We start from the raw sequence: 21,982 nt of genomic DNA, 5'->3' as shown, positions 1-21,982 counted from the left end.
TTGATTCTATTAGCTCAGTATCAAGATCTACACTCCTGGTAGAACTAGGATCAGGGTCAACAATATCCAAGTTAGTACCATCAAAGGTGGTTAGTACCATAACAGGTTCCAAAGAGCCATCGTACACAACAACAGTTTATTTTGAGCTCTTTTCAAGCCTAAAGATTTTGCACAGCAAGAGAACTCAGTAATAAGTTGTTGCAGGGTAACAAGTGAGATAATGATTTTAAAAATGACACATTTAACCCGCAATTATTTTCCTCCCCACTGTCTGTTTCACAATGGCCCACAGGCCAAAGGAAGACTGGTGGACCCCAGTTACAATTGAATCGACATAGCGGTGCACTACCAGGCTATCCAGCTGTGAGCAGCATCAGAACCAACCACAATTTGGTTCTGATCCAATACCCCAGTGATCAGGAGCTGGAACTCCAGCACTTATTCCCTGGCCATCATCGGGACACCCAGACTGCTCAGAGTCAAGAAGCTGTACAGCACAGAAACAGACCCTTTGTCCCACCTCATCCATGCCCACTGTGATGCCTATCCACACTAATCCCATTTGCCTGTATTAGGCCCATATCCCTCTACTTCTTTCCTATCCACGTACCTGTCCAAACGCCTTTTAGATGTTGTAATTGTCCCCGCTTCTACCACTTCCTGTGGCAGTTCATTCCAGATACCCACCACCCTCTGTGCGGAAAACTTGCCCCTCGGATCCAAATCAACACCGATGCTATTCTGGCCAAGTCAGCACAGAAAGACGGCACTTTGAGTCTGGTTGATATCGATATCGACCAGGGGCAAAATGGATGCGTCTTTGTCTGTACAGTTCGATAATGATTTAAGCAACTATCCGTCACCCTCCGGAGCTTTTACAATTTCAAGGTGAGCGAACTGAATTCAGGTACTTACGTGACACACACACCACTGTTGTTGCTCGTGGCCAAGTCCTGGGACGTGTTCAACTCTGAAAGGGGAAGGCGATACATTTTTAATTTCCTATTCAGTGTTAAATTTAAAATTTCATCCATAAGTGGTTCTATTCCTCCTGCCAATGCTTGGATTTTGACAACACACATGAAGCAATGCTGCCAATTTATTGTGCAACATTAAGTAAGATAACCACGCCATGTCAGTGGTGCTGTCTTCAGTCAATTCCCAACCTTGATCCAAATGACTAAACAGCTGCAATAAACTTTAGAACATTCGTGGACAGGGTCATACCCGAGGATGTGGTCTATCCGGCATCAAGAGTCAAAACTATATCGTACACATGTTGGGAAGGTCCTGCAGCAGATGCAGAAGAAGAGGTTTACTAGAATGTCAGAGAAACAAAGGACTGCAGATGCCGGAATATCTAGATGCAAAACACGACGATGCTGGAGGAACTCAGCAGGCCGGGTAGCAACCATGGAGAAAAGCAGGCGGTCAACGTTTCGGGTCAGGACCCTTCCTCAGGACTGAAGATAGGAAAAGGGGAAGCCCAATATATAGGAGGGAAAAGCAGAGCAGTGATAGATGGACAAAAGAGGGGAGATGGGGTGGGCACAAGGTCGTGACAGGTAGATGCAGGTAAGAGGTGGTGATGGGTAGGTGCGGGGAGAGCAGATCCACTGGGGGATGGGTCAAAGGGAGGAAGGGAAAGGGAGAAAAAGGGGGTTAGAAAAAAGAGAGATAGGCTAGGAAAGGGAAGGAGAGGAGAAGCACGGTGGGGGGTGTGGTTGTGAGGAATGGGTGTGGGATTACTTAATGTGGGAGAATTCAATGTTCAATGTTACTGGGGCTGAGAGACTTCACAAGCTGGCACTGTTCTCCTTAGAGCAAAGATGATGAAGCAAGGACTTAATTATAGAGGCCTTTGATGCATTAAATTCAGAGAAATGGTTCCCAGTGGCAGACGGGTCAGCAACTAAAGGTCACAATTTAAGGTAAATCTGTAAAAGCAACTTTCAGAGAACCAAAGAAATGTATTGAAACACAGCAAACTGTGTTTAAAACAGATTTAATTGCAACTTACAGAAAAGTGCAGGAAAATACTTGAAAAGGACAAGAATTGTGGGGACATGAGGGAAGCAAGGGAGAGGGATAATTACAGAGCTTGTTGAAAGATTTGTCACAAACACAGTGGCCCAAATGGTTACTTTGTGTTGTATGATTCTATCCAAAAAAAATACTGAAAGCCAAAAATTCAGATTCTACACCAGCAGTTTCTCTGCTTCCAACTGAGCACGAACTGAATCTTTACAGACAACCAGAATGCTGCCTTTTTTTTCTCCACACATAGAAAGGGCATCAGGAAGTCATTTCACTCTCCCTCAGTTGCTTACGCTCCATTACCTGCCCTGTAAGACAACCGATCTGGAGACACATCCCTGGCAGGAAGCTAATGGACAAGGACGGTGGCCTCCATTAGAGTAGCCAATCACACATTTTTATTCAAACCTACAAGCTGAAACTAGCATTGAAGTTGTTTTATCCGTGAGGGAGTTGACCACAGGATGTCATTGCAGTCTTAGTGTCATTGCCATCTGCTGATGTGGAATCTGTGGTATTTTGTTAACCGTGGGAAGTCAGTGCCCCTCTCGCTCATGAGTAATGAGGACTTAGTGTAATCAACTTAATAGTATTGCAGATGGATTCATACAGTGCAGATCAACACGTAACAACTTCTCATCCTCTGATTTTTAACCAGTTTGTTCTGCTCTCCATCCTGAGTTTAATGCTCCGCTGCTCTAACTCTCCCTCCGTGTAAACACTCCTGGTTTCCCGGCTGAAATAGTCTTCTTAAACTCCCCTCATAACTGCAAGAGGCTGCTGCATTTCTTTGCCAAAATGATAGCAATAGGATTTTAGGTTATTCTTTGTGGCGGTGTGCCGAGACTGTTTCGGTACGCTATTGATCTATCACAAGGCTTCGTAGCTACTGAGTCTCATGACTGCAATTATCAGGAAATGGTCCTTGAAAGGGCCCACGCACAACATACTTCCAATTTCTGCAGGCTGCTGCTGTTCCAAGATTGGATACTACAGTGATGGGAGAGAGAGGGAGCGTATTCCCAGAGTGTATTCCAGACAAACTTACAAACTGACCCTTACACAGTCAAAATAGAAACATTGACCACCTGCTTTTCTCCGCAGATGCTGCCTGGCCTGCTGAGTTCCTCCAGCATCGTCGTGTTTTTCATCTTGTACAGTCAAAGTTGTACAGCACAGAAACAGGCCCTTTGGCCCATCACGTCCATGCTGACCATCATGCCTAACTGTACTAACCCCACTTGACTGCATTCATTCCATCTCCCTCTGTGCTCTGCTCATCCAAGTGCCTGTACAGGTGCCTCTTAACTGTTGTGACTGTTCCTGCCTCCACCACCTCCTCTGGCAGCTCATTCCAGATACCAACTACTCTGTATGTGAACCACTTACCCCTCACATCCCCTTTAAACCTCCTCCCTCTCACCTTAAACCTATGTCCTTCCAGCTTTAGACACCCCTTCCAGGGGAACTGACTCTGGCTATCTACCCTGTCTATGCAGCCCATAGTTTTATATACCTCTATCATGTCACTTCTCAGCCTCCTCTGCTCCAGAGAAAACTAACCCAGCCTATTCAATCTCTCCTTATAACCCAAACCCTCCAATACAAGCAACATCCCTGTGAATCTTTTCTGCAGCCTCTCTTGCTTAATCACATCTTTCTCGCAGTGTGGTGACCAGAACGGCACACAACACTCCAAATGCCCCCTAACCAACATTTTGTATAACTCTAACATGATGTCTCCAACTGTTGAACTCAATGCTTCGGCCAATGAAGACAAGCATGCTTTATGCCTTCTTCACCACCCTGATTTAAAGCTCATCTTGTACCCTAAGGTCTCCCTGTTCTACAACACTCCCCAGTGCTCTGACATTCACTGTGTGTGTCCTACCCTGGTTTAACTTCCCAAGATGCATCGCTTTGCACTTGTCTGAATTAAATTCCATCCGCCATTCTCCTGACCACTTCCCCCAGTTGATCAACATCCTGGTGTAACCTTGGACAACAGTCTTCACTGTCCATATTACAACCAATTTTGGTGTCATCTGCAAACTTACTCATCGTGCTACCTACATTCTCACCCAACTCATGAATATACGTGATAAACAACAGTGGACCCAGCACCAACCTCTGCAGCACACCACTGATCACAGGCCTCCAATCCGAAAAAACAAAACTTCCAATACCACTTTCATCCCATTGACTAACTCACCCTGGATTCCATTTGATCTAACCTTCTGGACCAGCATACCACATGCGACTTTGTCAAAGTCCATTGCTTAAGTCCATGTAGACAACATCTACTACCCTGCCCTCGTCAATCCTCTTGGTCACCTCTTCACATAAAAAAATCAATTAAATTCATGATACACGATTTCCCACGCGCAAAGCCAGGCTGACTATCCCCACTAAGTCCTTGCTTTCAAATGCAAATAAATCCCATCTCCCAAAACCCCTTCCAATTACTTTCCTACCACCGATTTAAGGCTCACCTGCCTGTAGTTCCCTGGCTTATCCCTGCTGCCCTTCTTAAATAAAGGCACAGCATTAGCTATTCCCTGGTCTGGTACCTCGCCCCAAGCTAACAAAGATACAAGATACAATGAAGATACAGAAATCTCTGCCCAGGTATTGCCCAGAAGGAGCCATATTACATTAGTGCTGTTTATTAATGACAACACTACAGGGAAGCTCGCAATGCGAGCAGATCTTTGTGCCCACTGCCTGCTCTGAGCTGAAGTAGCAGCTGAAAAGTCTTTCTCTTTGAGGACAGACCTTGCACATTTTGAGATACGACATAAACCAGTAGCAGCAGCATGGAATGTTCCCGAGGCCATGAAGCTGAGACCATCTGTGATATGGAGCCTGGAAATGAGGGAAATTTTGATCTACTCTGGGTTCAGCCAATTCCCATTGGTGCAGCACCATTTTATTCAGCATTGCGAGAAGAAATTACAAGACCAGTGATCTTCAACAACCACCTTCTGCTTACAAATATTTAGCGGGCTGTAGGCTTCCTTGCTTGGGTCCTGTTTTATAGACACATACTATTCATGTGGCTGTGTTGAGATCTTTGACTCAAGTGTTCTGCCACCGACTATACACTGCAACAAACCCTGTCCCAATCTGCAAAGGAGGAAATATGGCATTTGGGTGAATAACAAGGGTCAGTAACCTTGCCTGATTCCCCTTCTTCCCTAGCTATGTTTAATCACTGCAGGAAAACTTCTGAGCAGAAGCTTCCTATTTTTACCTGTACTACATCAATGCACTTTGTACGAACTCAATGTAACTGCACTGTGTAATGAATTGACCTGTACAATCAGTTTGTAAGACAAGCTTTTCACTGTACCTCAGTACAAGTGACGATAATAAACCAATACCAATAACTCAGCCAAACCTGGGACTTGCTCAGTATGACCTTCTTCCCATTTTATGGACTTTGGACACTGCTGGCAAAACCATTTATTGTCCCATTCCTAATTGCTCTGAGGACGTGATGCTGGTTTAAAAACGGAGGAAGATACAAGATGGGGAGCTATAGGTCAGTTAGTTTAATATCTATGGTCGGCAAGATGCTAGAGCCAACAGTCAGAAAGGAGATAACTAATCATTTGGGAAAGCTGAATATAATCGAATCTAGTCAACATGGTTTCATGAAAAGTAATTGTTTGATCACGTTGCTCAAATTCTTTGAGGATGTGACAGGGAGAGTTGATTAAGGAGAACTTGTAGATGTAGTGTATTTAGATTCCAAAGGCATTTGACAAGGTGTCACACAAGAGGCTGGTGCCTAAATTAAGAACCAAAATATTGGAGGAATTGTGTTAGCATGGATTGAAAACTTGCTGTCACATGGAAATAGAGGTGCAATAGATGGGTCTTTTTCAGGTTGGAGTGATTTAACTGGTGAAGTATCCCAGAGATTGGTTCTTGGCCCTCAATTATTGACTATTCACATAAAGTGACCTGGAGGAGGGAACAAAATGCAAGATTTCCAAGTAGTGGAAAGGCATGTTATGGTGAGGACATTGAGGATATTAATAGATTGAGTGAAAGTCTCTCAAATGGGGAAGTGTGAAGTCATGTTCTTCAGGAACAGGAATCAAAAAGCAGCTTATCTTAATGGAGAGAGACTTCGTACAAGTTTTGGCCTTTATTGCAAAAGGGTTGGAGTTTAAGAACAGGGAGGTTTCATTCCAGTTGTACAGGGTGTTGGCGAGGCCACACTTGGAATACTGCGCACTGTTTTGGTCTCCTTACCTAATAAAGGACAAAGTAGCTTTGGAAGCAGTCCAAAGGAGATTCACCAGGGTAATTCTTGGGACGAGAGGGTTGCTCTATCAGGAGATGTTGGACCGTTGGGTCTGTATTCCTTGGAGTTTAGAAGCATGAAGAACCTCATTCAAACATACAAGGTCCCAAGTGGGCTTGACAAGGCAGATGTTGGGATGTTTTCACCAGAGCAACAAGGGGACACAACTACAAAATAAGGGGATGGTCATTTAAAACTGAGGTGCATAGAAATTTCTTTTCTCAGAGGGTGGTGAATCTCTGGAATTCTCAGCCCCCGAGGGTAGTGGAGGTCAGGTCATTAGATTTATTTAAGGTGGAGATAGTTAAATATTTGCAAGATTGAGGGTTATGGGGAACTAGCAAAGAGGAGGAGTTGAGGCCAGCATAGTTCAGCCATGATTACATTGAATAATGGGGCCGGCTTGAGGGTAGTGGTGCCTTGCTCCTTCTCCTGTTTTCTTGTGTTCTGATAAGAATTGCTGCTGTTCACGTGGTTAAGGTACTTTCACAGTACTGATGGGTAGAGAGTTCCACGATTTCGACCCAGCGTTCCTGCCCACCACCTTCTTAAATCCGGCTCCTCCAAATCTCTGCCTCCTCCACATTTGGCTCCTGACTGAAGTCAATGATTGTAAAACAGTGGACGGCACCTGCCTGGTTTTCAATTGAAGCCACCAGCAGGTGATGTCCCTAATGGGCAATATACAAGGATAAAGTTATCCCCTCACCCATGTGTACAGGCAGAATTAGGCTGCTGACCCAGTTTGGTCCACACAAGCCTTTGGGAAATCATAAGGACTTCAAAACCTCCACCCATTCAAGAAAATGAACTTGAGCTTGGTTAAAGTCAAAGTATGAAGTACTCGTGGCTGCCGATTAGCCAGAGGTGGTTCCAATTTAACATGGAGTATCATTGTTGAGTGAATTAATTTGGGTATGTTTTCCAAAATATATTGGAATCAATACACAGGATGACAATGTAATGAAGGAACCTGGATCTACTATAATTTTCATTCTATCCAATTCAAATCAATAACCTGATCTGTACATACCAAAGCTAGCAGAAAACATCAGCTTCATATTTCTATTTAATGCCAACGCTTATATCCAAGGACAATTGCAATACTTTCAATCACACGTTACATAAATGACTGTGATTTCTGCCAAGGGCTAAAATGAAATATTCAAGTACAGTGTAGTTTGGTGTGGCTATAAAAGATTCATGAGCTCAATGGTTTTATTCCTCTCATGCCTTTCGCAAGTTTTAAGCCATGTATTCAAAGGTCATCCAACAAAATCAAATCAATGGGGACAAGAAACAGATTTCAAAGTTGCAGGATGCAACTCAGTGCTTCCCTGAAACCCTTAGAGCTTTTCATCAGAACAGCTTCTCTGTGTCTAGATTAGAGCAGCCTCCGCCGAAACCGTTTCATAATATTGTTGGCCACTCCAGGACTTGTCTGTATCTGGCCAGCCTCTGCTAAACTAATGATCACTCACTTTGTGCATTTACAGGGGCTGGGGATCCCTTTGTACATTTCAGATCCACTGTAACAATTGATACATCGACATTTTAAAGCCACAGACACCAGTTAGTCTTATGCAAGGAGGGGCAAAGGTCTAGGCCTGGACAGCATCTGTTCAACATCAGTTGGAAGCAAACGGAGAGATGGCTGGGAGTTTAGAGACTAATGAGGAGAGACAGAAGAGTTGCTCTAAACTGCATCTGTTGGAAGCCCCTAAAGATCCAAGAACTTCGGGGAAATCGATCAATCCTTCCCAAAACCAGGGCGGACTTCTTTAAATGCTCTTGATGACCTTGAAACAGGAGTTGCACACAGCAAATTTCGAGAGATTTATGGCAGTCCTTTGGGTGAACTCCACAGGTTTTAAAGTGCACTGTGCGGATAATCGAGATAATATGAGGGAATAATGTCAGCGCGGGTGTATATAACCAACCTCACTAACGCAAAGAACCCGAGTGATGTTGCAATCTCAACGAACACAGGACCTCTCCCCCAAAGACAGGAATCCCACATCAAGGCATTTCAGAAGCAGGTTTCTGAAACGTACAAACTTCCCATCCTCTGCTTTGAACCATATGTGCATGTCTGTTCCGCAGCTAACCCTCATTCATGTGTCTGGAGCAAATCTGGAAAGAAATTGTTTTTTCCCACAACAGCAGTCTCACATAGTGATTTGGAGACAATGAAGTACTTTTGGTGGATATGGTGAAAGCCAATTTGTGCAGAGTAAAGCCTTGAGCAGCAATAACTGAACTAACTAATTTTGTGGTGTGGGTTAAGGGATAAAAATTAGCCAAGGCATTGGGGAAAACTCCTCTGCTCTTGAAAGTAAAGCCGGGGATACTTATCTACCTGAGCATGCATCAATGGTTTAACTCTCTCAGTACAGTGCTGGAGCCCAGGTATCCATGTACTGTTCATCCAACTTAGCCAGAGTCCTGCCACATCTCCTTGGTTTCTATAGAAATGTCAGGGTTAGTCTGTGCATCAATAGGAATCGCTGGTTGCGCACAGGTCAAGCTTCTGACTGCCAAAGTGGTTTCAACTTCGGCTCTGTAAGTAGACCACTGGAAGCAATTCCATGCTTAAGATTATTCCAGAAGTAATTCCACTAAAAATCCTAATCCTGTAAACAACATACGGAAATCGAGCTCCGAAAACATACAGAGGACTCCTTTCTACGCCAATATGGAAATAAACAGTAAGGGAGCATTCACTATTGGCTGTAGTAACAGGAGATGAATAAGAGCAGATCAGGAAAGCAGAAGAGGGCAATGTCTATCCTACGGTGACCACAATATAATAAGCTTGACGTTAATGGAAAAGGACTTAAGAAAGGAACAAAAGAGTGGGTAATCGGTTGAAGTAAAGCTAATATTAATGACAAAGTGGGCTACAGCAAGGTGCAGGTAAATAGATTCCACTAAAAGAACAAACTCAACACTCTTGAGACTCCATGGGTGATTAAAGATATATGGGAACAGTGGAGAGCTGGGAAACAGACCCATATTAAGTATGTAGACAGCAGACCAGTGTGTGATAAGGAGAGAATACAAAACAAACAGGGGAGGCCAAGAAATGCAATTAGGAAGGCAATGGGGGAACTGTGGAATTAAGTTGTCTGTGAATATAAAACAATTTGAATTATTTTTTTTTACAAACACTTCAATTAAAAATAGTTGAGAAGGGAATAGAGTCATGATTGAGAAATACACAATACCACAGGCAACAGCAGGTTTTGGCAGAACATAGAAATCATTCTTTTGGTTTAGTATAAACCAGGGATGTATAACAACTGGACACAACATTGGACGATGGATGAGTAATGAGATAAGTACATTTAAATAGAAATATTTTATTGAATGACTAACCAAACCTTAACGGGGTAAAACCCTGGGTCTGGATGGATTACATCCACGCATTTTAAGAGAATCGAGGCAAGATACATGTCCGACTCTTTGGATATCATAGAGATAAATCACAGAACCAGGCCATTGGCCCATTGAGTCCTCACTGACTATCAATCATTTTATACTAATTTAGAAACCCACGTAGTCACGGGGAGAATGTGCAAACTCCACACAGACAGCACCCGAGGTCAGGATTGAATCCAGGTCACTGGCGCTGTGAGGCAGCAGCTCTACCAGCTGCACCACCCCTGAAAGGTCAATCCCTTGAAATATTAACTGGTTCTGTCCCCACAGATGCTGCAGCACTTGCTGTTTTTTTTTAGACTTTTCGATTGTTTGGATCTTTGTTAGTATCAGATTCGCTGTTAGGAATCACAATATTTTTTAAGAAGGTAGATAGAATGGGGGGATTGCAGATCAAACAGCTTAACATTGGTGGGAATAAAAAATAAGGGAATTGAGCCTCAGCTATAAGTGGTGCTGGTTAATTTGATGTTGAGGGCACATTTGAGGGCCCGATTTCACCTACTGTCCATATGCTTTCCAGCTGAGATCAGGGGTCGAAACCACCCTCCTTCCTTGGTTTGTATGAATAGTTTGTGGTCTCCTGGTAGAGACTGGGGATGCTAAACTAACCCTGTGGGCAGCAAGGGATTGGGCCACCCCAAGAAAAACTAAGACTGGTTCCAGCAGCATTGCACAATTAAATGGACCCTCTTTGGATGTGCTGGGACAGAGTCATCTCAGACAAGCCAAAAAGGCTTGTATTCAGGGCAACTCTTTGAAAAAGGAACCCAGGCAGCCTCGGCGTGACTGTAGTGACCACCTAACCGTGCAGCGTTGCATCGAAAGCTGCAGTCTTCACACATCCTTACGATCGGGCAGAATCTGCACACCAAGACAGGGGCCACAGAATTATACGTCGTTATCCAGTGCTAAATGGAGGAAGAGTCTCGAGCTTTGACGGTGGGTCTGTGGTGCCACCTGCTGACTGCAAGGTTCTGCTTGCTGAAGTTGCTCATTTACCCAAAGCCTTTTAAATCAGCGGCAGGATCACGTTCAACAACATGGCACCGCCAAAACAGAAACGCATCCCACCGCTGCAGTGCAACCAGGAAACAAAACAAACATGAAAACGAAATGGAGAAGGATGTCCAAAATTCAGCACTTGGATCTTAGGTTAAGGAGATGCAGAAGGAGATGGGTGGGAACCTTCAAGTAATTGCAGAGTGTGGGATCCAGTAGCTGATAGCAAACACCAACTTGTTTGATCTGCTCCATTATCTCAGGTGAAACCTCTTCAATTTAAAAGGAATCTGATAATCCACAGTATCTCTTTCCAAGGGACTCCAGAGATCTGGCTGAACTCCACTGAAACTAGCTGTCATTTGCTTTGTACTTTCCTGTATACGTCAGTTGCTGGACACCAATAAACACGTTATGCCGATTACAGAGTGCAGTAGTTCCCCAAGTGACTCCCCATTTCACCCTTCCGGTACAGCAACCACTTCCGGGACCATTTTCCTACCCCAGAGAACTCTCCACTCAGCTGACAACATAACCTCGTGACGTTCCCCTTTGCACTCCACTACTGGCCACCACACCTTCAGCTGCCAGCCCCACTGACACCACCATTGGCACCTATCGGGAAGCCCTCCTTTCCCAACAGCCATCTCATCTTCTGACCAAAAGTGCATCGTTTATACCCAAAGAATCTACTGTTTTAGGCAAGCTTCATCCTTATACTGCTTCACTCCTTCCCAACATGGCCATGGTATTGCTTCCTCCAACGGCCTTGCAACATATTGCTGTAAACAGACCGATCCTGGGACACAAATGCCTGACTTACGGACACCCCTATGCACAAAGAAGCTCCCATAATATTAAATTCATAAATCCAATGCAAGTACATACGTTTGTTCCTATGAACAGCAGAACTAGCTTCCTCCGTCTCCCCACTTTTAGTAATTGCTATTTCTTTATCAGTCTTCTGTGTTTTTGATGACATTCATTATAACACTGTGCAGTTATGGTTACCATATTGAGTGATTTTAGTGTCTTTTCCTACATAGGGACAAAATTGACTATAAAAAAGGAACCCGTTCTATAACTAGGGGCAGCCTATATTTGTCTGTGTGCAAGAATAAAGAAATTTTGATGAAAACGGGAAAAAAAACTACTGGCACCCATTAGTACCAACTACCACCTAATCAGTCAGTAAGGACATGGCCTAAAGTGGTACCTGGTCAGGTCACATGACCCAACATTCATACTTGGTGTTTGCCCACTTATTTCATCTCAGTAGTACCAGCCATTGGGCTCCAGTGAAAGGAACAACTAATGTTCCCAACTGCGCTGAGCATCCACGGCCCCTGCCAGATAGTTCACGGGTGAGGGCCACCCCCAGATAGGTTTAGTGTTATAGCTTCCACTGTGACCGACGATGCAGTAAGCAAATGTGCCAAGCCTCACACACAAGGGAAAGGCAATGAACGGCTGAGTGACGCTCCTCTTGCTGGTGTCGGCTCGAGCAGGCCTTCAGAAAAGGATTCCTGTTCTTCAAGCAGGGCCAGGGGACCTCCCGTCTCATTCACCGAAACAGTCTCGATTCAAGATCTCATCCCAAGGAGAAAATGGCAAAAAGTGACATGATGCCAATCAGGAGAGACAGAAAGAGCAAAACAGACCCTGGCACTGGGAGGAACATTCACTACGGGACAATATAGTTCAGAAAGACGAGAATGACATCTCAGTCCAATTAAAAAGATTCTGAAGTTTGCAAATATAACCAGTAGGGAATCATTACTTATCTAACAGAGCACCAAGTAAATATAGAACATAGAACAGCACAGCAAAGGAACAAGCCCTTTGGCCCAGTATATAACCTTATACAAAGCAATGATGGGCGGGAGTCGGAGGTGGAGGTGCGGCAACAGACTCGAGGAGAAAGGTCAAGACTGAGGGAGCCAAATGGCCTCCCTTCTGTTCTGTGGTTTATGAATCTTTCAACTGAAATTTAGAAGTTTGGCATAAGCTGCAATTAGAGCTAGCAATACGAGTCATGTGTTCAAGCCCTGAAGTGCTGCTTGAGGCCACAACCTTCCAAGTCAGAAGTGAAAGGTGTAGCACTGAGGCAACCCAAGACTGATAAGAAACAGCTCCCAAGCCTGTTCACCAGTGGCTCGTGGTCGACGGCAGAATTCCACTCAACTCTGGCATATCTCAAGGTGGGGTGGTCTTCCTGCATTCACAGTCCATGGTCGTAGCAGGGTGATGGCTGCCAGGGCAAACTACCAGAGACTGAAAATTAGGGAAAGCATATCAGTGAGCGACCCGAGCCCGAACCAGCCAGTCATCCAACCACAGACCACACTTCCTTCCAGGCTCAAAGTCTTCTGATGGGAGACTGGTTCCCAGCCAATCAGCAAGGCCCACACGGCCAAGGATCTCTCTTACAGCAAGTGGCTCAGACAGCTGGCGAGGTGCTACCCCCAGCTCCCTGGCTGCCAAACGTATTCGGCACTATTAGCCACAGCCAGAACAGGCTACAGAACTACTGGGAGTGCAATGCATGGGAAAACTCCAGACAAGTTTGGGACCACTAACACTACTTGCTCATTAAGAAACAAGCACCTTCACCCGACATCCCCTCAGCATCAGCTGTCATCTGGAAGAAAATGTCCTGCATCCATCCTTCAGCAATTCAGAACAATTTCTTCTCGTTTCACGAGTACTTACTTTGCAAATTATTTAGGGATTCATGTGTACCAATTTATTTTACAGCACAAAATAAATCTTGTTAGTATTAAATATTTCAGCCTTGCCCTTGCAATGCATTTTTATTATTTCTATTCCTCAGGTGTCTCATATGCTGTGGAAGAACTTAATAACTTATGGGAATTACTTCCTTACAACTCAGACTGTCGACACAAAAGGGAGGTGCAAGGTTGATTTGAAATTAGATCCTGAAGGCTTTAAATGAAGAGTGGTAAATTACTCCGAATTGTAACCCTGTTCCACACTTTCCTCCAAACTGCTGCATTGTGTCCCTCAAGTTGCCATAGAAGCAAACTGCAGAGAAAGAGGCCCTTGGGCCAACCATGTCCTTGCTGACCATCTGTACTAACCCCATTCGCCAGCAATTGGCCAGAAGCCTTCTATGGGTTGGCATGAAGTTAAATCGGCAAAGCAAGCAAGATTAGATATCTCAATGATTCAAGAGTGGAACTGGATTTAGTCGGCTTGGATTTATCCATCGTACCTTCTGCGCTTGAAGCGCTGACGGTGCCTGCGGTAAAGGCATGGCGCGATGTGGTACTGAGCAAATTCATATCTGGTCGTGCCCCCCCCCCCTTCAAGTACCTAGGTATTTGTATCCTGTAACTATCAAGGAGAGCGTTTATCCTGCTGTTACAAGACAATTAAGTGGTTCCCTAATACGATAAGGATGGAATCTTGACCCCACAATGTACCTCGTCATGACCTTGCAACCTTTTTGTCTACCTGCACTGCACTTTCTCTGTAACTGTAACACTTTATTCTTCTTTTCCCTTGTACTACCTCAATGCACTGCTGTGATGAAATGATCTGTATGGATGGCACGCAAAACTAAGTTTTTTCACTGTACCTCGGTACATGTGACAATAATAAACCAATTTACCAATTAGGTCGGCTGACTCAGGTTGGGAGTGGGGGCTTTGAACATTTCAAGTCCTCGAACGCCGAGGCCAACTGAGGGCACGTCAGCCCAGCCACATCCACAACTGCCTGCGGGACTTTAGAAAATCAGCCGACGTCTCATCAGGGACGAGGACAGAACTGCTGGCAAATGTATTTCAGACTCGAGTCCAGCTGAACTCTTGTGTCACTAAAACAAATCAAAGCAGCGTTGCTTACGGTCGGAGGAGTTCTTGCAGCTTGAGCCAGACTCATCGGTGTAGCCGTTGTGGTTCGGAAGCGCTATCTGACGGACGTGGTCGCCATCGTCCTCAGGCAGGATCAGCTTCATCAGGGTCTGGTTACATACATTCGCTACCTCCTTGATACCTGGGCTTTGAGTCAAGGAACAGACGTACAACATCTTTAAATAAATGATGGTTGTCATAGACGCAGTGGGCAGAAGGGCCCATTTCCACATTGCACAACTCTGATTAAAGTAGGACGAGAGATTAAGGCCAACAGCATCTGGGGGACAGTGCAGATACCTGCGGTGGGAGAACTACAGAAGCAGTGATTATGTTACTGGACTAGTAATCCAGAGGCTTGGACTGACGAGCTGCAGCCACAAGTTCATATACCAGGGAGGTAGCTGCATCAATAGTAGTGATCAGAAAGCTACCACATCATTGAAGAACCATCTAATGCAATTGTCCATTGGGAAGATAATCTGCAGTCCCTACCAGTGTGCAACCAGATTTGCTCAGAGATGTGAACCGAATAGATCATTAATGAAACAGTTGAACTCTGGACCTGGTTTTGAGAAACCTGTCTGACGTCTGGGGATTGCAATGGTTGGCTCCAACAACTACAACCAACTGTGTGATGTCTCAGTATTCAGGGTAGGCTCCACAGCTGAAGATTCCTCCACAAGTCCCGTAACGACTCTGCTATCTCTCCCAGCTCATGTGCTATAAATTCCCCACAAGGCCAAAGGGCTTTGAAAGAAAATTTTATAAGTCTCCAGGATCAAATTCTGCAGATGCCAGAAATTTGAAGTAAAAAACTTACAATAATCAAGTCAGACAGCACCTGTAGAGAGAAACAACTGTAATGTTTCAGTTCCATGACTTTTCATCAGAAGTGGAAGAGCTGGAAACAAACTGGTTGAACTAGGGTCTAGATGAACAAGGGAAGTTGGCCAAGGAATGGCAGATGGAATTTAACCCGGACGAGTGTGAGGCCTTGCATTTTGCTAACCTAAACCAGGGCAGGACTTGCACAGTAAATGGCAGGGACCTGGAAAGTGTTGCAGAACAGAGGTACCTAGGGGTAAAGGTACATAGTTCCCTGAAAGTGGCGTCATAGGTAGACTGAGCGGTGAAGAAGGCACTTGGTTTGCTTGCCTTCAGTCAAGGCAATGAGTACAGGAGTTGGGACATCATGTCGCAACTGTACAGATTGTTGGTGAGACCACAATTGGAGTATTGTGTGCAGTTCTGGTCACTCAGCTACAGGAAGGATGTCATTAAGCTGGAAAGGGTGCAGAAAGGATTCACGAGGATGTTACCGGGACTGGAGGGCTTATGAGGAGGATAGGCTGGGACCGTTTTTCCCTGGAGCGCAGGAGGCTGAGGGGTGACCTTATTGAGGTATACAAAATCAAGAGGGGTGTAGATAAGGTGGATGGCCACAGCGTTTTTCCCAGGTAGGGGAGTCTAAAAGTAGAGGGCAAGGAATCAAGGTGAGAGGGGAAAGATTTAAAAGAGACCTGAGAGGATTCTCTTTCACATAGTGTGATGGGTGTATGGAACGAGCTGCCAGAGGAAGTGGTAGAGATGGGTACGATTACATTGTTTAAAAGATATTTAGACAGGTACATGGATAGAAAAGGTTTAGAGGGATGTGGACCAAATGCAGGCAAATGGGACAAACTTAGATGGACATCTTGGTTGGCATGGATGAGTTGGGCCGAAGGGCTTGTTTCCACACTATATAAATCTATGACTCTTAAAGATGCAGAGAAGGATTGGGGTGGGGTTGTGGATGGTAGGAGAGAGAGAAAAAAGGGAAAATCTGCATCAGGCAGAAGGTTGGAGAACAGTAGCACATGAAAAGAAACATCTTTGAATAATTATCTGACATTACCAAAGGAATATAAAAGGAATCCAACATGAAAATGCTGGAAATGTTTATTCACTGAAATTGCTAACTTCACAAACTGGGAATAAGGTTGGTATAACTGAGCAAACGGTATTAATTCTTCAGTGTTCCAACAAAGAGGTGACTTTCAGTCTAGGTGAAAGGGAAGGAAATGTTTTATTGCAGAAAGGTGGCACGGACAACATGCAAAGTTACTGGGGCTCCGACAGTAAGCATCCTCCATGAGAGAGATGCTCCAAGTTTCAGTATTACTGGCAAATACCGCAACTGAAGACCAGGTCAAAAAAGCATAAATAATGGATTAAGTCTTACTTGTTGGATCTCCCAAAAAAAAAGGCAGTGCAAATAAAAAAACTGCACATGTTCCTTTGCACTGAGTTTGCAACAGCCAGAATTTGTGGCAGATAATTTTCGCAGTCCGTCGTTCTGGTGGAAAGGATACTCTTCTTCCTGTCATCGTAGGAGAGGCACGGCAGTACAGCAGTCAGAATTCCCGAAGAATAGGGCAGCATCACACGGCCAGCTAACTGAATGAACTCCCTCATCCACGTCATTGCAGTCAGCTGAATCAAATCATCTGTGATAAGAACAGCAGCAGCAGTTTAACCACGACTCATACAGCGCTCTGCCTCAGTGAGACACACAGCAGAAAACGTGACTGGAAAGCCTATGCAAGTTCGAGACTGAGTGTTTGCTATTCCAACCTACGCCAAGGATAGAGGTAGATCAAAGAATAACCAACATTTCAAGAACAGCACCATGTAGCACACTCCCAAGGCAAACATGGTTAAAACAAAATTCCCTGCATCGTGCCTGAACCGAAGAGGCCATCGATTAACTGGTGAATGTAACTTGGATATTGGCGGATTAAGGACCCAAAACAAGCATCCAATTATGAATTTGAGACAATATTTGGAGTCAACATTGAAATCAGAATAACAGCATTAGTTTAACGCTATTAATAGCATTAGTTTAACGTGTGGGTTTCCTCTGGGTGCTCCGGTTTCCTCCCACATTCTAAAGACATACGGGTAGGTTAATTTGGGGGTTTAAAAAATGGGCAGCGCGGACTCGTTGGGCCGGAAGGGCCTGTTACCACGCTGTAAATAAAATTTAAAAAAAAATTTAAAGTTTAAATTTAAATTTAAAAAACCAAGCAAAATGAACAATGATTTATGTGAACAATAACAAGAAACTAAACTGAGCATATCCAACTTACTTCACATATGCTCTTACAAGCAAGACTTTGTTCCCAGACACTGCAGATTAGAACCCAAGCCATTTGGGGGGAAGGATAGTGCCCTGGTGTTTCTACTTGATTCCACTGTCATGCTGGGCAAAATCTTTCCTACCTTGGCTAATCCATGCAAAAGACAACAACTTAAGGCTGAAGTTCTACGTGATGCAGCTTGAAAGCTTGAACCTCTGCAATGTATTGTGCTGGTTTTGAACTGGACACAAACCCTGTCTCATTCCCCGGGTGAATTTATCTCTGCTGGGAGCATTGACTGACTTCCACATATGTGTTACACTTCAAAACATTCTCTGATTGCACTTGTTCATGGCAGGGTTTGCAACGAGGAATGCGAGTTTGCATACAAAATCTTTGGTGGGGGGAGGCACCTTGAGGTGGTCCACAAATAAAACATACCCATTTTGGACAAAAATGACTGAATGCACTTCAGCTAAATTACTGCATTAAGTCCGCAGTGAATGTTATACCACACTACTTCAAATTTGCACTGTGGTTCAAAAGTTTTTGACTTCAACTGAGGTCTTAACCACTGACCCCACGTAAGAAAAAATTGGGAACTCACGACAGCATCCAAGGTGGAAATGTAAAATACAGAGCGATTTTAATCCAATCGGGGACCTTGCCCAATCATTTCATGTTCTTGAGCACATTTTGTGGATCAGGGCTCATATTAGACAGACAGCATTCGTGATCTGGGTGGATTTTTACTTCACGGTCAGCTTCATGACAGACATTCGCTGGTTTAAATTTGAACTTAAATTCCTCAACTTCCGTGGAGGATTTGAGTTCAAGTCTCTGGATCGTTAATCCAGCCACTAATCCAATATCAACCACTTTGTTACCATTCATTTTGGTGGGAAGAAAGAGAGAGATAATATGAACTAAATGAGTCAATTTTTAGGGGTGTGCAGGAATAATGATACAGAAGCTGGGAGAAGGATTTTAAAATGGCACATGGTTTTATAAAAGATGTCAGAGTACAAAAGTGAATGCTAAATCTTACTGAAATAATAAGTCTCAGTTGACCGTGTCCAATTCTGGACATCAGGCATGGAGAAAGATATCAAAAGGGTCATCTGAGGAGAGCACAGGAGATTTACTAGAATGGTGCTGAGCTGACGTTACTTTCCTAAGAGCAAAGAATATAGAGGAGAAATCTGACGGAAGTATTCAAAATCATGAATGGTTTTGGCAGAATGAATCAGAAGTAATTATTTTCACTCCCAAAGGGCACGTTTTCAAGTTAATTGACAAAAGAGGAAGAAGGGGAAAAAAATTAAGCATCATGGTCTGGCCAGAAGGGGGCCACAGAGAAGCTGAGGGGTTGGGAGAGGGCGAGAATGGGCACCAGAGCAGGGAGAGGAGGGGCCACTCACCAGAGGCTTGGCAATGGATGACCAAGATGTTGGCCATTTCCGCAAACTTGACACTTGAAGGGTTTTTCTTGATCTCTTTCAGAAACTCAACGAGGACTGTCTCGCACCTGGAATTGACGGAGAAAAGTGGTCGTCTTTACTCTCAGATCAGGACAGGGAAGACATGCAGCCGACCTGCATAAATTTCTTCAGAACCAGTTACGGATTCATGTTGGGAACATGCCAATCATGGTCATTTTGATCCTGAAATGATTTCTGATGCATTAAAGGAATGGAAGTGATTTATTGACCATCCAACCAAGGGTAAGAGATTGAACAACACCCCAACCTAGTCTCCAGCTGACTGTGAAAGTGAGCATTATATAAATTACACATTTCTGACACTTTCAAATTTAACTTTTGCACACAAATACAGACCGATATGACCTCTTGTCCAAGAAATGGGACTCCAATATTTGCTGCTTCAGATTTTAATAAGTCGTTTTATGCTGGTGAATGCCACAACACTGAGCTGTGGTCACACCTTATGTAGAATACAAACTTGTGCAGTAATTTCTCCCTTGACTGATGTCGTTCACCACCGAAAACAGATTCCCACAGCTCAACTCATTGCTGCATCGACCTCAATGAGCTGCTCCTGATCACACGCTACTCATGCAGCTTGGTTACGCAGCTGTCCACATCTGAAGGGATTACTGTGAGCAAGGCTAGCTATCTCAACCACTTGCTGCTTCAGCTCTTTTACAGAAGGAACTAGTGGTTTTACCAAATATAGGGACTTCCTTACAATGGTCACAGCTACCAATGAACTAGCTGAGACACACAGTGATCTAAATGAGCATACATTTGCAATCTAAATTGTTCAATTCTTTTTGCAACTTGCCTGAGTGAAGGAACCCTGAAAACGCTTTCACTGGTCAATATACCCAGCAGATGTATTGATCATCTTTAGCTGACAGACGGGCCAGATCGTCAGTGAACTCAAACCTTTAAAGAAATAGGCACGTTGTATCTAGCTTTTTGCTAAAGCTCTGAAAACCTACTTAAAGTAGAGGTTCCTCCTCACTTGTGCACCCTCCATCCCCCACTCTATCCCGAGCCGAAAAAACCAACAGCCTCAGGCAAAACCTAACTCGCTTGGGATATCACCTGCATTAGTCCAGGTTCAGGACCAAGCTAGTGATAAGCAGACCCATCCAAGCCTCTAGAAAAGTTCACTAAAGGTGGTAACTTGCCAAGGGAGCATCAGTGCTAATGGCCATCAACCAAATCAAGATCTTAAAGGGCTCTCAATCATACTTGAACAGACACTGAATTTGGTAGACCGGGATGGAGCCAGTACTTCTGAATGCAGCCCAAGGCAGAATAACCCGAGATCAACTGCATTCCAGGATGTGTCATAACTCTTTCAGATAGTGCTAGGGTCAGAACTAACATAAAAGACCAATGGCCCATTGGTGCTGCTCCTGTTGAGCATCTGAAACAATTGATCCAGTGGCCAGTCACATCCCATATCTGGACGAATCCAAGTATACCTCTCACTGCAGTGGCACAATGACATAGCTAGTAGAGCTGCTACCTGAGAGTGCCAGAGACTCGGGTTCAATCCTGACCCCAGGTGCTGCCTGTGTGGAGTTTGCACGCCCTCCCTACGACCGTGTGTGTTTTCCCACCCAGGGTGCTCTGGTTTCCTTCCACATCCCAAAGGCATGGGTTGGTGAGGTAACTGGCCACTGCAAGTTGTCCCTAATGTGTAGGTGAGTGGTAGAATCTGGGGGGAGTTGACGGGAATGTAGGGAGAATGGGATTAGTAAACAGGTGGTTGATGGGCAGCGTGCACTTGGCGGGCCAAAATGCCTGCTTCCATGCTTTATTTTTTATATGACTATGGGAATCATGGCACAGAATGAGGCCATTCAGCCCACTGTCTATACCTGCCCTTAGTACAGCAATCCTCTAAACCCATGGCTCTGCAAGTTATTCTTTCTCAAGTGCATATTCAATTCTGATTAATTGCTTCCACCAGCCTTACAGGCAGTGACTTCTAAACCATACCAGATCGAAGCAAGAGCTTTTCCCCCCTCACGTTCCCAATTGCATGGTTTGCCCAAAATTTTAAGTACATGTACCTCAACCCTTCAACTATCTGCCTATCCTGCATCTGCCCTATCTAAATACATCATGATCTTTTACACCTCCACCAAGTCTCCTCTCAATTTTGTTTGTTCCAAGTGGAACCCTCCAATCAAACCTTGTAGCTGAAATCTTACACCCCTGGAACCATTCTGGTATTCTGCATTCACTCCAGAACTTTCACATCTTCTTAAAATAAGGTGATCAGAACTGAATTGAATTTAATACTTCAGTTGCCAATCCAGTGATATTGAAAGCTAGTGTCCCCATGCTTTCTTAATCAAGTAATTCCATTTTCAAGAAACTGTGCACAGGCCCTTCTGCTCCTGCCATTTAGACAGTATCATCTCCTTTTATTCTTTCTGTCAAATGCATCACTTAACAATTCTCTGCATTGAGTTGCCCAGTCACTTGTCAATAGCATTTATCCACCCTGCTTACAATGTGCATTGATTGAAGATCACCCACACTCACATTTTGCGGATCTCTTTACTGTTGTCTCCCAGGATTTGAAAGAGCCCATCCAAGATTTCTGGCAAGTAGTCCAGCAGGTTGATATCGGGAACACATTCCAGTACAAGGATCTGCAACGACGGCAGAGGTTGAAAATAGTTGGCGACAGTTAGCCTT

The 21,982-nt window shown here is 44.3% G+C and overlaps 1 protein-coding gene across 1 annotated transcript in view; it reads right to left on the bottom strand.

The window, feature by feature from the left end:
• vac14 (vac14 homolog (S. cerevisiae)) overlaps nucleotides 1-21,982 on the bottom strand; it is a 300,909-nt gene that overhangs the window by 239,552 nt on the left and 39,375 nt on the right. Inside the window, exons 7-11 of the mRNA XM_052028507.1 lie at nucleotides 21,827-21,936; nucleotides 19,220-19,326; nucleotides 17,031-17,165; nucleotides 14,666-14,815; nucleotides 916-970 (exon numbers count right to left, since the gene is read on the bottom strand). Of these exons, the coding sequence (XP_051884467.1) occupies nucleotides 916-970; nucleotides 14,666-14,815; nucleotides 17,031-17,165; nucleotides 19,220-19,326; nucleotides 21,827-21,936 (557 nt within the window). The remainder of the gene's footprint in view (nucleotides 1-915; nucleotides 971-14,665; nucleotides 14,816-17,030; nucleotides 17,166-19,219; nucleotides 19,327-21,826; nucleotides 21,937-21,982) is intronic.

The sequence above is a fragment of the Pristis pectinata genome, chromosome 13 (assembly GCF_009764475.1).
Source record: "Pristis pectinata isolate sPriPec2 chromosome 13, sPriPec2.1.pri, whole genome shotgun sequence".
NCBI classification, from domain to species: Eukaryota; Metazoa; Chordata; class Chondrichthyes; order Rhinopristiformes; family Pristidae; genus Pristis; species Pristis pectinata.
Note: the sequence above shows the minus strand (reverse complement) of the source record. Positions and strands in the feature narration are given on the sequence as shown.